Raw genomic sequence first — 16,234 nt, forward strand, 5'->3', positions numbered from 1 at the left:
GTATCATCCGGGAAACTAGAAAGAAAAAAAAAATACAAAGTTAGTCAAGTGAATCATATAAATCTATCAACTTCCGCATCCTGATTAACCTGTTGTGTTTCTTGCTTTATGCTAACAGGTTTATCCATGGCACAAAGGTACCTGCATTCTCTTTTCTATTTCTTGCAAATTATAAATGAAACGGCGGTTGGAAACGCCATCCCTTACTTGCAAAAAAAAAAAAAAGAATCATCCATCAATCAAAAATAAAGATGCTTTATTATTAGTAGATTTTGATTATTACTTGATGATATAATATATTTTTTTGTTAGTTTTGATATATGAGAGATTTCATTTGATGAAATGTTATGGCTGATATAAAAAAAGGAGAAAGCAAAGTCAAATTCTGTTAACATACTAAGAGGGAGAGAGGCTTTATACATGTATTGGGCTGTTTGCCTGTGCACCTTGTCCCTTTTTAGTAGAATATCATTTACAATTAAGCAGGTTTCTTTGAATAGTCGTCTTTTTATTATTTAAACTTCTTTATCAAAAAAACAAGAGTTTTGCTGAAATTGTTTTCCTTTGTTGGTACAAAACAAAAGCTTGCACTAGGAAACATAAGAGGTTAGAGGAATATATCACATTCTACACCCCAAAGTAAAAAGAATGAAAAACACGAATTAAATTTTTAGTGTTGGCCTTTATTACAAAGAAGTATGATGCTTGATTACAGTAGCAGTTTAAATTAGAAGGAAAAAAAAGGAGAAGAGTATATTAATGATGATTTTCCTATTTGTTTCATTTTAAAAAGAAAACGCTATTTTTTCTTGGCGAGAAGTTAAAGGGGAAATGTGTTCCCTTAAGCAGTAGGCGATGATGATGCAGCGGCATTTGAAGGAACTTCAGGTATATTGTTTGCACTTTCGTTAACATTGGACTTTGCCCCATACTTTTCTTTAGCACGTTTTGCTCTACGCGCTTTTTGCTTAACAATCTTTGCTGCTCTTTTCGCAACCTTACTGAGAGGTCCATTTTCAAGTTCATCTAGTTTCTCACGTAGTAACTTTCTGGCTATTCCTCTATTATCCGCTAACGATCTTGATTGTTGACACTACAAACGTTCATTATGAAACTTTTTTTATTTCAAGGGCCCTCTCCCCTTAAAGTCATTCTATTCTTTACCTGGACTCGGATACCAGTAGGGATATGACGTAAATCTACACAACTGGATCTTTTATTAATACATTGTCCACCTGGTCCAGATCCTTTTACAAAAGTTTCAATCAAGTCTTCATCTCTTAAAACAATTTTCTTCCGTTCTTGTTTGGGTGTTTTTGATGTAAAAAACCTTGTGGCCTGAATGCTTGGCATCCTTTTAACAATGGGTGCAATCTTTGTGAAAAATGACATTAAATTGAAAAGAATTAGCTTTTTTTTTGTTTTTATGACTTTTTTTTTTCTTTTTCAAAATTATCATAATATGCAATTCAAGAAAATATGAAGAAAATAGAAATATGCTTTTAAGTTCTTTGATTGATTAGTTTCAAACATATCTTACTCTAAGGATTCTTACCTTATCTACAGCCAAATATAGAAAAGATAATTTTCCCATTTTGACTAAATTTCTTTCTCAAATAACAGCCAGTACTTGCCTTTGATCTCCAAGCTTCCTTTCCTTAGTCGCTCAGGACGAGGTATTACTTTTGTCTATCAAAATAATCCTTTAACAAGTGGTGCTTGAATGATATTTTTTGCAGCTGAGCACCTACTTTAGCGGTAGCAACCTCTCTTTTTTTCAACATGAACAGAAACAAAAAAGCACGTAATAAAAGAAATTAAAAAAGATGTATGGTAGATTAAAAATCATTTTAGTACAATTGTTTTTTTTTTTTTCGATTCAGTTAGGTTTGATCATTGAGATATAACTGAGCTATCAAAGAAGGAATAACATGCCAATCGTTCTTCGAATAGCCATCGTCATGCTTCATCAAGTTTCTAAATATCATATATTAGTCTTTTAATTCCATTCAGTTTATCAGATCCTTCTTAGGCTCGTTAGTAAGAAAAAGTAAAAAAGAACAGACAAGATACTCACTATCGTAACATTATCATCCTTGCTTGAGAATACTTCTATTTTACCACCCAAGTACTTGGTCATAAGGTCTAACCTCGGCATGCTTGTTCATGCTTTCCAGGCTTTCCTTCACTCTTTCTGCACATCTTGCACCTAATTATACAGGGTTATGAAAGCTCCTTTAATAAATACGCCTTACAGACCGGCGACAACTTCATCATGCTTCTTCTGCTATCATCCTTATTTAATGAAAATCTCATGATTTATTTATGCATTTTGTATTATTAGATAACTAATTTACTTAGAACTAATTGAAACCATTGTATGGTATACATAGCTGATTTTATTTCCACTAAAAGCTTTCTTTATTTGCTATAATAGTCAATTTTCAACAAGTGTTGTTCGTATTTAAAAGATAATATATGCCATGCTTTAGCTATGATATCTTTAAAAGAGATTTAGTCTTGATGGTTAACCTTCTCCGAAGGAAGAGAGGTAAAAAGGAAAGGATAAACAAACTTCTTGCTTCAAATTAATGATACTGGCATTATGAGCTCCTATATGCATGTAATGGATAACCTAGTTAAGAAGAAGCACGTGTGTACAAATTGTAAGGATGCTAATGATTTCCAACTTGCATTTAATGACATTTTGAAGAACATTAGTTATATCATTCAATATTATCCTCAAATTTGAAACATTTTTCATAGCATATACTCCAAAAAAAAATTTAATGTCAAATCACTCACACTTACTTGAATGTCAATTTGTAGACTGTGTATAAAAAGAAGGTTTTAAACTTCTAGAATTTTCAATTTGTCTATGGATTTTATGTTAGTTGCTTCTAATCCTTCAACTCAATTCTATTTTTCTTTAAGCTCTTCTTTAAATTCCTTACTTGCGGTTAAAGAACTACTCTTTTGATAGAAAGATCTAAATTTGTCGTTCGTAAATATCCTGGTTACTGTCTATTTAAAGTCCTGTGAATGTTCCAGTCATGATTTCTACAGCCCTCTGAGAGACAACTCCTGGATAGTTACATATGGGACCCTTCAGATGCAAACAATGATCCTTTATCATTGACATTGATTTGCTTACTAAAAAACCGTCTTATAATTTTTTAATAACAAAATGTAAGTTGAGGTAAAAAGCTATGACATATTTCGTCGTCAATAATAAATAGAACTAAAAGGCATAGTCCATAAGTAGCAATGATTTGATATGAACAGAAATTTATTTATTAATTAAATGAGCAGGTCGTTTTATTATGTTCACTTTATATAATCTAACTAAGCTGCCTTCTCCAATTCACCGATTATACCTGTCTTTATGGGTCAATGAAAGAATAAAGCATTCATATCTATCTATTATCTTGGCAGTCCAATGATCTAATCCGTTCATAGCTCTCATCTTTTTATACATATAACCATTTTTAACAAGAACAAAGTTAGACATTTAATGAGGTGATTCAAAATCATTTACTAAAGCAACCATATTAGCTTGAATAGACTCATTGATGCTTACAGATTATGTTTGGTTGCAGACGCTTATTTAGAGAAAAGGTATTCACGGGTCAAAAGGCCCGCTGATTCCTGTTTGAGTATAGATGTGCAAAACAAGATAATCACTTGCTGGTTCGCACGAGCAATGCTAAGCTTCAAAGAGTTTGGTTCGTTATATACAAATCGAACAAAATTAGAGATCAATGATAGCTGATAATGAGCTCAAAAGATTCTATAAATTTTAATCAATATGTCTCCATGAATGATCTCCTTTTTTATCCAAAGTACGAAAATTGAAAGTAGTCAAGAATAGGTCCAAATAGTTTAGATTATTGACATGTACAAATGAATAGAGAACTCGAGCATTAGATACACATTCGAAAAAAATATTGAGAAGAGAAGCTAGGTTTTATATTTTTCACACAAACTAACCGCATTGTCCTGAGAAGATAACGTACCATTCGTTATGTCAGCAGATAATTGCCCCTTTCCCACTATTTAATATAAAATCTTTAGTGGATTCATTAGTAATTCTATAAAAATATCAATTTGAAGATTCAAACTCGATGTAATTATATTGGCTATATATGGTACTGGCATTCAAACAAAAATAGACCTTATATTCATCTAAATCAATCTTTATTTCAACTGCAAAGTTTTTATATTTATATACACAAGTATATGTCATTATTAGACACCTGGGTATATTGTTTGAAAGCAAACTTGGGCTGCTAAGACTGTACTCAAAAAAGTTTGACTCCTTCTCAAAAATGTATATATATCAAAGTAAATTATGAAAAAGAACTGTGTATGTTTGAGAAAGAGCGATGGTGGACACAATAAAAAAAAAGATTGTATGAAAAAGTGTAGCCTATCAAGAAAATAGAGACTTATAAATATCTTGTAAGCATATTGAGAAAAAAGGAAAAAATCCCGTTTGATGTTGATTATCTGTAGTCATTTTCTATCATATTCAACCTTAATCCTCTTTTTTTCCTTCTATTTGATTCTTCTTTGATAAAAATGCTAGCTAAAGGCTATGATCTAAGCCTTTGTTACAATTCTATCTTGATAATAGCAGAAAAAGAGACGGACGGATGACTTTACTTCCTTACATAGTAAATTTTTTCTACTACTGTGTCTCCAATTCCAAATGGCGATTTTTTAAATTGTGGAGCGATTTTTCAAATTTCAAAAGATGGGTTTGGACTATTTTTGTAATCCCAAAGGGCACTTTGGAAAAGCCTCAAAAGGCGTTTTTTAAAACCCCAAAGGATGGAAATTCCCTCCCCAAATTGGTATTCAATTGACTGGCATCAGCAAGTAGTAGCAAGAGCTATTAGGCAAATCCTCATGATTTACAAAGAAAACAGCAGTTGTTCACCACAAGGTTAATCCATAGGCTTTTTTTGCTCTGTTCCTTGTTTCAGGTTTCGTTGGCGTCATCAAACTTAGCACAGACTACAAATCACTAGTAACAAAAAAAAAGATTTAATGGTAGGTTTGTTTGTTACTCTCCTTTTTTAGTAGTTACCTCCTTAGATTCAGTTACTTCACCAGAAGGTAAGCCTTCTGCTATTGACACGTTGGCTGTTTCTTTCTTTACCTTTTTTGTTTCACAACACTTACATATGAAGTAACACGTCTCACTTGGCAGCAAACGAGCTTTCAATGCTTCTTCGGACATATGGGAAACAGCAGTAGCATTTCTCTTATTGAGTCTGATGTCTGATCCAATTGGCATGATGAATAGCAACATTGGAATATCAAGCGTCAAATTCGGTTTTGTCTGCCAACTGGAATATTGGACAAAGGTTTATTAGCATATCCAGGGAGCGCTTCTTTAGACAAAAAGGTATTGAAAAACGTCGATAGATGAAGAGGAGGACATTTTATGTATCATTGTCAGTAAAAAAAAAAAAAAAAACATTCATTGGCATGTAACTGCTGCAATATGTGGTTGTTTTCATTATTTGGATTATTGGAAAGATAAACCAAGTTTAAAAATTGTACAAGCTGAGGTCCATTATTTATGGAGATGGTAGCAAGAAAAAAGCAGCTACCACAAGAGGGGCTTTTTTGAAGTTATATATACTTAATTTTTGTTTTTCTTGTATCTCTTGTTCCTTATCAATTCCATTTGTAAATTTGCTTTCACTTTTGTATGAATCTTGAAGGGATCTGAGTAAATTGTTCGCGTACATTGCAGAAAAGGCCTTTTCGGGTCACTGCAATAACATATTTCAACATTTTTTCAAATCGTCTATAATTTTAGAAAATCTCTCAAGATTGGTCTTGTTATATGGCTTACAATAAAGAATATACAAGGCTCGTTCCCTAGTAACAATCACCATTGTAAAAGCTTGATGTTGAAAAGCTAGGGTGGAAGCCAAGATGAATTGGGACTAAAGCCGCTTTGTTCGTAAAACAAGGATCGAAGTGGATAAGTTTCCAGTTATGAAGGTGTTTTATATCCTTATGGACACTGGGTCCATTCAAACTTTTAGAGAGTTTGAGAATGTGGATATCAGTAGAGGCTACAGATGTAGCTGCCTTTCAACATACTCACCGGAAATCACACAATTGAGCAGCTTTGGTCTGCATTAGAGGCGTTGAACTGGATCTAACTACCTTTTTGACACTAATAGCTAACAGTATCTCAATGTCTCCTTGGCTATAATAAAGTCATAAAATATTTGGGGATCGATAAAAAAAAAGCAATTTTATCATTTCTGATGACTTTATATCCTTTTGATAGGTTAGCTCCTTCTTTCGGCTCTCATAATAACATCATCCCCTTTGGCTGATTTTCCTCATTCACTTTACCCTTTGACCTCTTCAACTTGAACTCTTTTTAAACAGTCGCTGGCATTCAAGCTCTGTGCTACAAAGAGAATGGTTCTTGGTACTAAGTTGAAGCAACACTGAGGATATTAAATCGAGAAATAGTTGAGTCTTGTGGTTATATCAAATCAGCTATATTTACAAACATAGCACAGCATTCTGATCCCCTCTCTAATCAACCAAAAAAGAATCTAATGCTATCAATCAAAATAACCAACTTCTAAAACCACTTTTTGAGAAACCGCCCCATAATTTAAACAGCCGTCATTTGGAGTAATGAAATATGCACCAAATTAGCACATTATGCTCCGACGATACAATTTTTTTTTCTCAAGTAGGTAACTAAAGGCGCCAAAAATAACATAAAAAAGAAGCATGAACACACCAAAAGGGGTTACAAAGCAAAATATTTTCTACTTTTAATATAAAACGGTTTTGCGGACGAAAAAAAAGTTTTTTTTGGTAGAATTCTGTACAAAAAAAGTTCTTTAATCACAATATTCTAATAAATAAATCTTTTTATCTAAAGTAACACATGCTTCATTTATTTTGACTAAGACAAGCATCAAACATTTACACAACAGAAGCAGAATATGAACATGAGCGCAGTCAATGATGACCTTTTATAGAAATCTTTTTTTTTTTTTTTCTTTTCTTTTTTGCTTGACAAGAGAATGAAATGTGTGTTTTGCTAATCAATTTATAAATACAATCCATGTTGATTTTTATTTCCCTTCCTTTTTATTATAATCAGTTTGGTAGCTGTTTGGAGCTATTCAATAAAATGCACGATGACGCAAAGATGAAGTTAATTAAAGTGCTAATAGTTTATGCGTAGAATAAAGTCTAAATGAGATGATTGGAAGGCCGTTTTTGGATGCAGTGTTTGCCTCTAAAATCATTGTGGCGCGTACACTCATCACTTTTTCCCTTAAAGGAAATGTGAAACGGATACTTACCGGAAGCCAATCAGAACTCAAGGAATTTCAATGAACACACACACACTTGAAACAAAAACCTTGTTTATTCATCACATGTAAACATTATCTTGTAAATAAAGCCAACAAATATTGGATGATATTATTGAGATGAAACATAAAGAAGAGAATAGTTTGAAGAAGAAGAAGATTAGAGTTGACAAGAAAAGTAAATGGGTTGAAAAAAAAAGAAAAGCCGCAAGTATGTTAGTGTGCATATATGTGTATTTTATTAATAAAATTTAGTTTAAGCATTCAATAAGAAAAAATAAATTATGTAAAAAAGCTTTGTATTTGATAATAAAAAAAAAGCTAAAAGAAATGCAATAGTTATTGAGTGCAGATAGGTTAAGCATTTGACAGATCCTTTAAATCTCCGTTACACACAACTGTCTCCCTCTTTCTTCCCCCCCCCCCTTCTTTTTATATTGGATATGGCTTGTGCTTTTAAAGTAGAAAAAAAAAGCTTAATTCTTTTTATTTCTTGATTTCTTCCATATAAAGCAAATATTGAATCATAACAATGACAGTGTTTCTTGACATGTCACAAAAAATGTAACAACGGTAATGTACACAGTCATAAAAAACGTGGCAAACTTAATTTACAATTTAAATAATCCGAAAACAGAGTATAATTTGTATAGTTCACAACCCCCAACTGATAGTAGAACAAACTAATATAATTTTATATTAATAATTGTTACTCTAATAACTCAAGTCCCTTTTTTGTATCATCTTAAAAGCTCCACTTTTTATTCATCTTGACTTGATGATAATAATAATAATCAAAAGAGGACTAATCAAATGAACCCTATTTATTTTATGTCATGTTGATTTCCCACCAAAAAAGATGAAAAGAATAAGAATAATAAAGAGAAGAATTGGTTTATGTATAAAATTAAAAAAAAATATTGAAAATTTATAAAAATTTAAAGGGTAATGCTTAGGGTACCTGAACAATTTTTATTTTTATTTTTAAATAATGATAGTAGCAGATCAAGAAAATCATGATGCCCTTCATATCATTGGATACTTCATATTTAATTTTCCCTCTTTTTTTATAAAAAAGGGGGGAATGAAAGAAAGGAGGAAAGAGGAATAAAGCAAATCAGTCTGACAGGATAATGAAAATCAAATAAAATAAAGTGCAACGTAGCGTGTCATTTGGGCTTGTACCACAAAGAATGATTTCTGTGTTAAAACTGAACTCGTTAATTGGTGTTCTCCTTTACTAGCATTTCTTTGATTATAAATGATGTAAATCTACAATAGCCATCATTTTTCTTTTTCTTTCTATACTTTAAGCATCCCTTTTTTGTTTTTTTTCCCCCTTTTTTTTGTTACCCTTTTTTTTTTTTATTTGTTACAATATAAGTTGAATACAGAGTTACTCTATCACGCTCTTTTACGTCCTTTTTTTTTTTTTTTTTTTTTTTTTTCTTAATATTATTCTTATAAGCCCCAATTAATTCAATCTTCTTTATTAATACCCTCATACGCTTGTGTTCCTATTTAAAAGGTCAAAAATATAGAAAGCCCTCAAGACTTCTTTGACAGCTTTATCACATCTTTTTTTTTTATTCAGCAATTATACCAACTTTACGCACACACACACATATTTATATTATATATTTCAATATGGATATTAGAAATTTATTAAACGAAACCGAAAACATAGAAAAGCCATTTAGATGTACATGGAACGACTGCGATAAAAAGTTCTCACGAAAGTCAGATCTTTCAAGACACATCAGAATTCACACTGGCGAACGACCTTACCATTGTGGGTGGCCATCGTGCGGAAAACAGTTCATACAACGATCTGCTCTCACAGTTCATTATCGTACTCACACAGGTGAACGACCCCATGTGTGTGAATATGATTCATGTGGAAAGGCATTCAGTGACGTGAGTATTTACATCTCATACAATTTACGATTAAAATTAATCTTTTTGAAATATTATCTAGTCTTCATCTTTAGCTAGACATCGTCGTACTCATACAGGGAAGCGTCCATATTCTTGCCTTCATCCTGGTTGCGGTAAATCGTTTACACGTAAAACAACATTGTCTAGACATCAGCGCTGTCATGACCCAAAGTGGGAATCGTACAAGTAAGAAAAGTTCTTTTAAATTTTGTTCCATACTTAAATTTTTGTAATAGTTTGAAGAATCACAAAATTACTTTCAATAAGCATGAAGAATCGAATGAATGTTTAATTGTTGATCAGCAACCATTCCATCAAACTTCAGCTGCTTCTCCAATCAGCAGTAGTAGTGATTCAGAATTGGATTCACCATTAAACTCACCAGTTGAATATTTCAACTTGTATCATCAAAGACAGCAATTACCTTTTATAAAGCATCATCATCCAATGGTGGAAATGCCACAAAGGATTAAGCACGTTCATACATACCGCATACTTGATTACAATTCTTTTGGGAATAATCCTAGTATTGCACCTCTTCAACAGCAACCATCTTTTATTCATCAAAAAACCCGAATGTCTTACTATAACTTCCCTTAAATAGTACGCATCCATCAGTTTATATACTTTAAGAGTCAATTACAGTATAATTAGAACAAAAAAAAATACAAAAATATATAAAAAAAAAGACAAAAAAAGTCAGAAAAAAAAAAAAAAAAAAAAAAAAAAAAAAAAAAAGCAAAAAAAAGCAAAAAAAAAAAAATACAAAAAAAAATATAAAAAAAAAATACAAAAAAAATGTGAATGCTTTAATTATATAATTCAGGACTATATCTTCTATGTTTGCTACCCACTTTATTATGTTACTTATACTACTTATGCCTTTATGCCCTTTCCCTTTTATGATACCACTTTTATATTATTCTATCTCCTCTTTTACAGATTGTATTATGCTTTCCATTCTAAATTTAATAAAATATATTGATTTATCTTTTATTAAATTAAAAGCATCGAAAATTAGGATTATGTATACTATTTTGGCTCAGACTTTATATGGCACAAGTACCTGAAAATAGCTCGATGCTTTCTAGAACTGGTTAAAGCAAATACGAATCATTTCTAAGTTACATATTACATCCTTTGATCATAGAACCAGGATTTACTTTAACCCCATTTTATACATAACCTCTAATTTTAGCAACTTCAGCTTCTTCACATGTACTGTCCTAACACAACGTACTTATAAAAGAGCAATGGCCTTTATGCTGTTACGGATTTGAGTAAGTTTTGATTTGTCTTTAAAGAAAAAAAAGCATAATTCATACACCTTGCTTTATTATTCGCATAGCCTAGGACTGTAATCACACTACTAAGCTTGTTGCGTTTCTTTTTATACCAAAGACTTTTTTTTTTTTTTTTTTTTTTTTTTGATTTTTGAGTATCAGATACTTTGCGAATCAATTTATTTCTATCACATTCGAACCCATTGATCCTTAAACTCAGTCATGTGTAACTTTCCATTCAACTTTTTTTTTCTTACGCGTTCTTTCTTTTTTTCTTTAACCTACTTTTATTTCAAAGCAATGGCTCCACCTGCATCAACTTCATTACAAGAGCGTTTATTAGCACTTGTCAAAGTGAGTAAAGCGAGTCTTTTTTTCTTCTTTAATAGTAACCCGATTCTTTATTTTTGACGTGTAGACCCTTCAATTTGCATGGTTCTTTGGTCATGTGTCAACCATTTTCGGCACTTTATTATATGCCTTGTCAATTTTTACTTTTAATTCCAATACTTTACTTTACAAACAAGCTTATTTCGGTGCTATGCTATCTTATGGTGTCGTCCTTTACAAATCTCACGGGGTAAGTTTTAAAACAAGAAAAAGGGTATATGCAAAGATGAGGTCATCTTGTGTAGAATGCCCCTGTGTTGAATTGAAAGACTAAAGGGAAAAATGGGCCAACTATTATAATAGATTCCTCAAGCTAGTAGCGCCTATATGCGAAAATTGGTTATGGACGAAAATGCACAATATTTCCTTCTTGCAGTATATTGGTTTATTAGCAACCCAATTGCTGGTAAAAAGACATACAAATCAATATTTTTCCGCATGTTTAGTAACCTTGCTTTCCTTAGTCACTTTAATTCCCTTTTTCACCTTTTCTACTTTCCATGCACTTGGCTATGTTCGTACAAACATCATCCCCAATATTTTCCCTGCTGCTACTAGCAATAATGGTACTACAGTCACTTGGCAAGCTAAAACTCAACAAAAAATCAAAGCATGGACAGATAAGTATTATAGTGTTGCTATGCGTTTCGTAGCCCATTCGGAAGTGACAGTCATTGCTGTTCGTTTACTGTTAGGGGTATTTAGGTAAAGTGATGTGAGAAAAAGTATAAAAGGGTACATGCAATTTACAAAGATGCTCTTGTTCTTTTAGACTACAATTAGTTCCTATTTTCTTATTTGCTCAGTTCCTTCGCTTCCGTTATCATTTGTCATCTTACACTCGTCAAACATTTACAGAACTTCGTGTTCGATTCGATAGCTTACTCCTTCCTCCCACAGCTGACCCTCGCATTCCACCAGTCATCAGCAATGCATACAATGTAGCAAAGATTTGGGTTTCAAAATTCGGTGAAGCTGGTGTGCAACGTCAACCTGCTGCGGCCCAATAGATTGCATAGTAAAACACTGTTAAATTATAATAAACGCAAGCGAAAAGAGGCTCTTGGAGAGTATTGAATCGCCTTTTTATTAATACGAGGATCATTAGAAAAATTATGTACATGGTTTAAAAGGGAATGAAAGGGTAAATAAAACATTGTTGCCTAAGCAAAGTTCTTTACATTTTCACGAACCCAATCAGCAACAACATGTTGATCTCTTTCCATCCATTTGGCTCTGACGCGAGCGGTTTCCAAAGCCTGTTCCAAAGCGCGAGCATACTCCTTTGTGTCTTTATCACCAAAAAATGCTTCAGCCTCGGCAATTCGATCAAAAGAAACGAAACCGCTGACTGTAGAGCGAACAGCAGAGCCAAACAAACTCATGGACTTGGCGAATCTTGAAAAAAGGGTATCATAGTTTTCTCTAAAGAATTTCCAAAGAACATCACGAGCATCAGAATTACCAGAGAGGGAACCAAAGACGTAGAATGAATCTTGGCCTCTGACTTGTTTGTCATCCAAACTCATATTGAGATATCTTTGAATCAACCCATTGTGCTTCACACCACCCAAGGAACTGAGGGCGATCAAACGTTGATCACTAGGCAAGCTCTCGTCATGGTAGATTTTCAAAATCTCTGTCCATACTTTTTCCTCTTCTTCTTCGTTTTCAGCAGTACGGAGCACAATGTTATATACAGAGCTACGAAGGTTAGGATGAATAGCGTCTGTGTTTCCTTCAACAAATTGCCAGAAACGTCTCTTGGCTTCTTCGACAGTTTTGATATCATTAGAATGACCAGCATTTGAGATGGCGAGGACGCGCAAAAGAGTCGTGAGATAATTATCGTTATCAGCAGATTCCCAACCAAGCTTATGGGCAAGGGGAGCAAATAAATTGCGACGGAGCGCCTTCAGGCCATTGCGGATTTCTTCAGGTTGTTCACTCCACACACTAAAGATTTTATCAAGATGAGCACTCAGCTGTGACCAGACACTATAGAAAGTAGAGAGGATTAATAAAGTAAAAAACATCTTTTTCGTTGAACCTTGTCTTACAAGTAGTTGTCTTCATTGGCAAACGCTTGAGCAAGTTCCAAAAAGGCAACCGTGCTTTGTTCACCACTCACACACAAGTTACCAGCATCAGCAAGTAAGCCAACACGATCCGCAGTGTTTGACAAAAGACCCTCTTTTCCTTTCTTGATTTCTTCACTCAATACGCGAATGATCTCTATAGGATAGTTAACTCTGTAAACAGAGGTTTGACCAGCATTCAATTTGAATAAACCATCAGAAGGAATAGTAAAATCCTGAGACTTTTCAGTCAAGGTGTAGGATTCTGTCTTACCAGAGAAGAGAACACCAAGTGGTACCCACCAAACAGTTGAATCTTCGTCTTTGCTCAAATCCCCAGTGGAGAGATATCGAGCTTGAGTGATACTGATAGTATCATTATCATTCTTTTTGACACTAAGAACAGGGTAACCAACACGTTTAGTCCAGAGAGTCATAAAATTAGAGACATCCATATTAGCCTCTTCGCTCAAAGCAACCCAGAGATCACTTGTAGAGGCATTACCCAACTTATGACGACGAAGATAGAGTCTGACACCGGCCAAGAAAGTATCAACACCGAGCCAAGAGCTCAACATACGGATGACACTAGCACCCTTATAGTAAGAGATGGCATCAAAAATTTGATGAATTTCTGCAGGATCATTCACAGTGACTTCGATTGGGTGGGATGATCTGAGGGCATCAAGACTTAGGGCTCTAGGCATATCATCGTTCACAAAGGATGTCCAAACTTCCCAATCTGGGAAAATTTGATCAACAGCTAACCAGCCAACCCAGGTCGCAAAGCCTTCATTCAACCACAAGTGGTCCCACCATTCCATAGTGACCAAATTACCAAACCATTGATGTGCCAACTCGTGACATACTGTATAAGCAGTACTCTTTTTGTATGCAATAGATGAGGACTTCTCATCAAACAATAATGCAACAGTTCTGTATGTAATCAAACCCCAATTCTCCATGGCACCTATTTTTTTGTAATCAATTTTTTTTTTCATTTCTGAAAATAATAAAAATAGCTTACCTGCTTCGAAGTCAGGAATGGCAATCATATCTACTTTGGGTAAAGGATAGGGTTCACCAAAGACTTTAGCAAAATACTCAAGAGCAAGGGTACAAACGTTCAATGCATGACGGCCTTGTTCAGAAGAGCCAGGTAAGGTGTATACACGAGAACGAATAGGTCTGCCGTTATATTCACCGCTAGTAAAAGCTTCAATGTATTCAAAGGGGCCAACACAGAAGGCTACAAGGTAAGTACTCATGAGGGGGGTAGTCGCATACTTGACTTGCTTTAAAGAGGTGGCGATAGATTCGGTCTTGCCTTGAAGGTTGTTTGCACCATCAAAAGGTTCTTCAGAGACCACATTCATATTTGACAATGCAACAAGTTCAGTTGGGACAATCAAGTTAACATCAAAGGTAGCCTTAAGGGCAGGTTCATCCCAACAGGGAAAGGCTCTGCGAGCATCAGTAGCTTCAAATTGAGTGGTAGCCAAGTATTGAGTGTTTCCATCAGCATCCTTGTAAGAGGACCTGTAGAAGCCAGCCATTTGATCATTCAATTCACCTACAAAAAGAATATCTAAAACGGCCTTTGTATCTGCAGGAACAGTATCTTTGAAGGTCATTGTGGCCAAATCCTTCTTTTCATCATAGGTAATCTCGATGGCAGCTTGCCTACAGAGAGGAAGGAAACACCGTTGAGCCTTTCCGTTATTTATATCATCTTCTTTTAAAACTTACTTTGATTCAATCTCAAGACTTTCGACAGACAAGAAAGCGGAATTGATTTTGATATCACGGGTGTTGAGAACAATTGTATTGGTATCTTTTACGACGTCCAAGCTATTGTTCAATGAAATAAAATGAGTTATAAAGCACATTTAACAGTCCCTGTTAGTTCTTACTTCACTTTGACTTGACCGTAGAATTCAAAAGTTTTCAAATTAGGTTGAAGAGTCAAATCATAATGAGTTGGCTTCACGTTAGTAGGCAAAACCTGCCTATTAGGGTTTTCTGCAGAAGAGGTACACATAAAAAAAATTAGAAAGAGTAGAAAGCGTGGTAAAAAGACCTCGACTTGAAGTGGATGCATTTTTAAATTGGGTCAGTAAATCTTTAAAAGAGCGAAAATTCTAAATAAGGAATATGAGACCAAAAGAGGAAAGGGCGCAAGCTCTAGCTTGAGTAATTTGTAGACAATAAAAAACAGGAAGAAAAACAAGAAAATAAGAAAGAGAACATAAATAACAAAAGATTCATTGGAATGTTCAAAGATCAAAAAAGTTAACCAGCTACTTTATATTATGATCAAATGGTATTTTTATAAACATTTTTCTTAATTTTCTTCCGAAAATTCGGACCGTTTTTTATACCACTTTGCTTTTTTTTTTTATGGAAATTTATACCACTTTCGTTAGTTTCTTCAGTTTTTAATGCTTATTAAAACTCATCAAAGAATATAAGGATTAAAAAATGATGCGAGTGACTTGTCACAAAGATACAAAAGAGATCAACATAGAGAATTATAAGCAGATGGTTTTGATAGTTCTTTCTGGATTTGATTGATGACAATCTCGTCCAAGACAAAAGTCTGTCTAAAGAATTGCTGCCAGTGAGCTTTCCATACAAATCAGATGACTGTAGCAAAAAACTCATATATCGTAAACTTGTCATGATAATGTAAAATGTAATACTTGGATAATCTAAGTGTAGATAGATCTTGGCATACTGAGTTGCGGTTGGGATCCTTAGGGTTTGACAAATATTTATTGAAAGCTGCTTTCTACAAGTCTTGTTTTTTGAATGCAAGTAAACAGCATAGGCTTCTCTGTTTTTGGAAATCTGCGCAGTTGACAGTATTCGTCGTCTGCATTTGCTGGAATGGTTCTGTACAGATTGTATTGAGTGAATAATTTTTATAAAGAAGTCTGCACCATTTGCTTCTAGTAATATGGTGCATACAACTATTGATAAAAGTTTTCCATTTATTGTTACTTACATTTGTGATTTGTGAAATTGAGTTAAAGCTGAGCACTGTCTTTAGTTAACGATTCTTCATTGCTGTTATATTGATATCATCATAGCTCATCTGTTCAGTGAATAGATCAAGATTGATACTTAATTCAATTGGACAGTCTTCATTGTCAAAATTAAGGTCGTTCGGTAC

At 33.7% G+C, this 16,234-nt stretch overlaps 7 protein-coding genes across 7 annotated transcripts; 2 read left to right on the forward strand and 5 right to left on the reverse strand.

Moving 5' to 3' along the window:
- Positions 1 to 841: 841 nt before the first annotated feature.
- Positions 842 to 1,594, reverse strand: RO3G_16208 (uncharacterized protein; the record flags this gene model as incomplete). The annotated part of the gene is made up of 3 exons (XM_067670792.1): positions 842 to 1,093; positions 1,165 to 1,374; positions 1,556 to 1,594. 3 exons carry the CDS (start codon positions 1,592 to 1,594, stop codon positions 842 to 844), a joined length of 501 nt encoding a protein of 166 aa, XP_067526893.1.
- A 523-nt stretch (positions 1,595 to 2,117) lies between these two features.
- On the reverse strand, positions 2,118 to 2,316 carry RO3G_16209 (uncharacterized protein; the record flags this gene model as incomplete). The annotated part of the gene is made up of 2 exons (XM_067670793.1): positions 2,118 to 2,209; positions 2,256 to 2,316. The coding sequence occupies 2 exons, from the start codon at positions 2,314 to 2,316 to the stop codon at positions 2,118 to 2,120; spliced, it is 153 nt and encodes a 50-aa protein (XP_067526894.1).
- Positions 2,317 to 2,726: 410 nt separating this feature from the next.
- Positions 2,727 to 3,511, reverse strand: RO3G_16210 (uncharacterized protein; the record flags this gene model as incomplete). Its single annotated transcript, XM_067670794.1, has 4 exons — positions 2,727 to 2,772; positions 2,812 to 2,830; positions 2,955 to 2,989; positions 3,378 to 3,511. 4 exons carry the CDS (start codon positions 3,509 to 3,511, stop codon positions 2,727 to 2,729), a joined length of 234 nt encoding a protein of 77 aa, XP_067526895.1.
- A 2,201-nt stretch (positions 3,512 to 5,712) lies between these two features.
- Positions 5,713 to 6,560, reverse strand: RO3G_16211 (uncharacterized protein; the record flags this gene model as incomplete). The annotated part of the gene is made up of 4 exons (XM_067670795.1): positions 5,713 to 5,821; positions 6,128 to 6,232; positions 6,385 to 6,442; positions 6,545 to 6,560. 4 exons carry the CDS (start codon positions 6,558 to 6,560, stop codon positions 5,713 to 5,715), a joined length of 288 nt encoding a protein of 95 aa, XP_067526896.1.
- A 2,457-nt stretch (positions 6,561 to 9,017) lies between these two features.
- RO3G_16212 (uncharacterized protein) lies at positions 9,018 to 9,908 on the forward strand (the record flags this gene model as incomplete). Its single annotated transcript, XM_067670796.1, has 3 exons — positions 9,018 to 9,287; positions 9,349 to 9,494; positions 9,545 to 9,908. The coding sequence occupies 3 exons, from the start codon at positions 9,018 to 9,020 to the stop codon at positions 9,906 to 9,908; spliced, it is 780 nt and encodes a 259-aa protein (XP_067526897.1).
- Positions 9,909 to 10,891: 983 nt separating this feature from the next.
- On the forward strand, positions 10,892 to 11,991 carry RO3G_16213 (uncharacterized protein; the record flags this gene model as incomplete). Its single annotated transcript, XM_067670797.1, has 5 exons — positions 10,892 to 10,949; positions 11,119 to 11,171; positions 11,285 to 11,387; positions 11,428 to 11,686; positions 11,754 to 11,991. The coding sequence occupies 5 exons, from the start codon at positions 10,892 to 10,894 to the stop codon at positions 11,989 to 11,991; spliced, it is 711 nt and encodes a 236-aa protein (XP_067526898.1).
- A 153-nt stretch (positions 11,992 to 12,144) lies between these two features.
- RO3G_16214 (uncharacterized protein) lies at positions 12,145 to 15,100 on the reverse strand (the record flags this gene model as incomplete). Its single annotated transcript, XM_067670798.1, has 5 exons — positions 12,145 to 12,979; positions 13,042 to 14,029; positions 14,087 to 14,742; positions 14,809 to 14,910; positions 14,973 to 15,100. 5 exons carry the CDS (start codon positions 15,098 to 15,100, stop codon positions 12,145 to 12,147), a joined length of 2,709 nt encoding a protein of 902 aa, XP_067526899.1.
- Positions 15,101 to 16,234: the final 1,134 nt, after the last annotated feature.

This window comes from Rhizopus delemar, genomic scaffold, assembly GCF_000149305.1.
Source record: "Rhizopus delemar RA 99-880 supercont3.19 genomic scaffold, whole genome shotgun sequence".
Taxonomy (NCBI): Eukaryota; Fungi; Mucoromycota; class Mucoromycetes; order Mucorales; family Rhizopodaceae; genus Rhizopus; species Rhizopus delemar.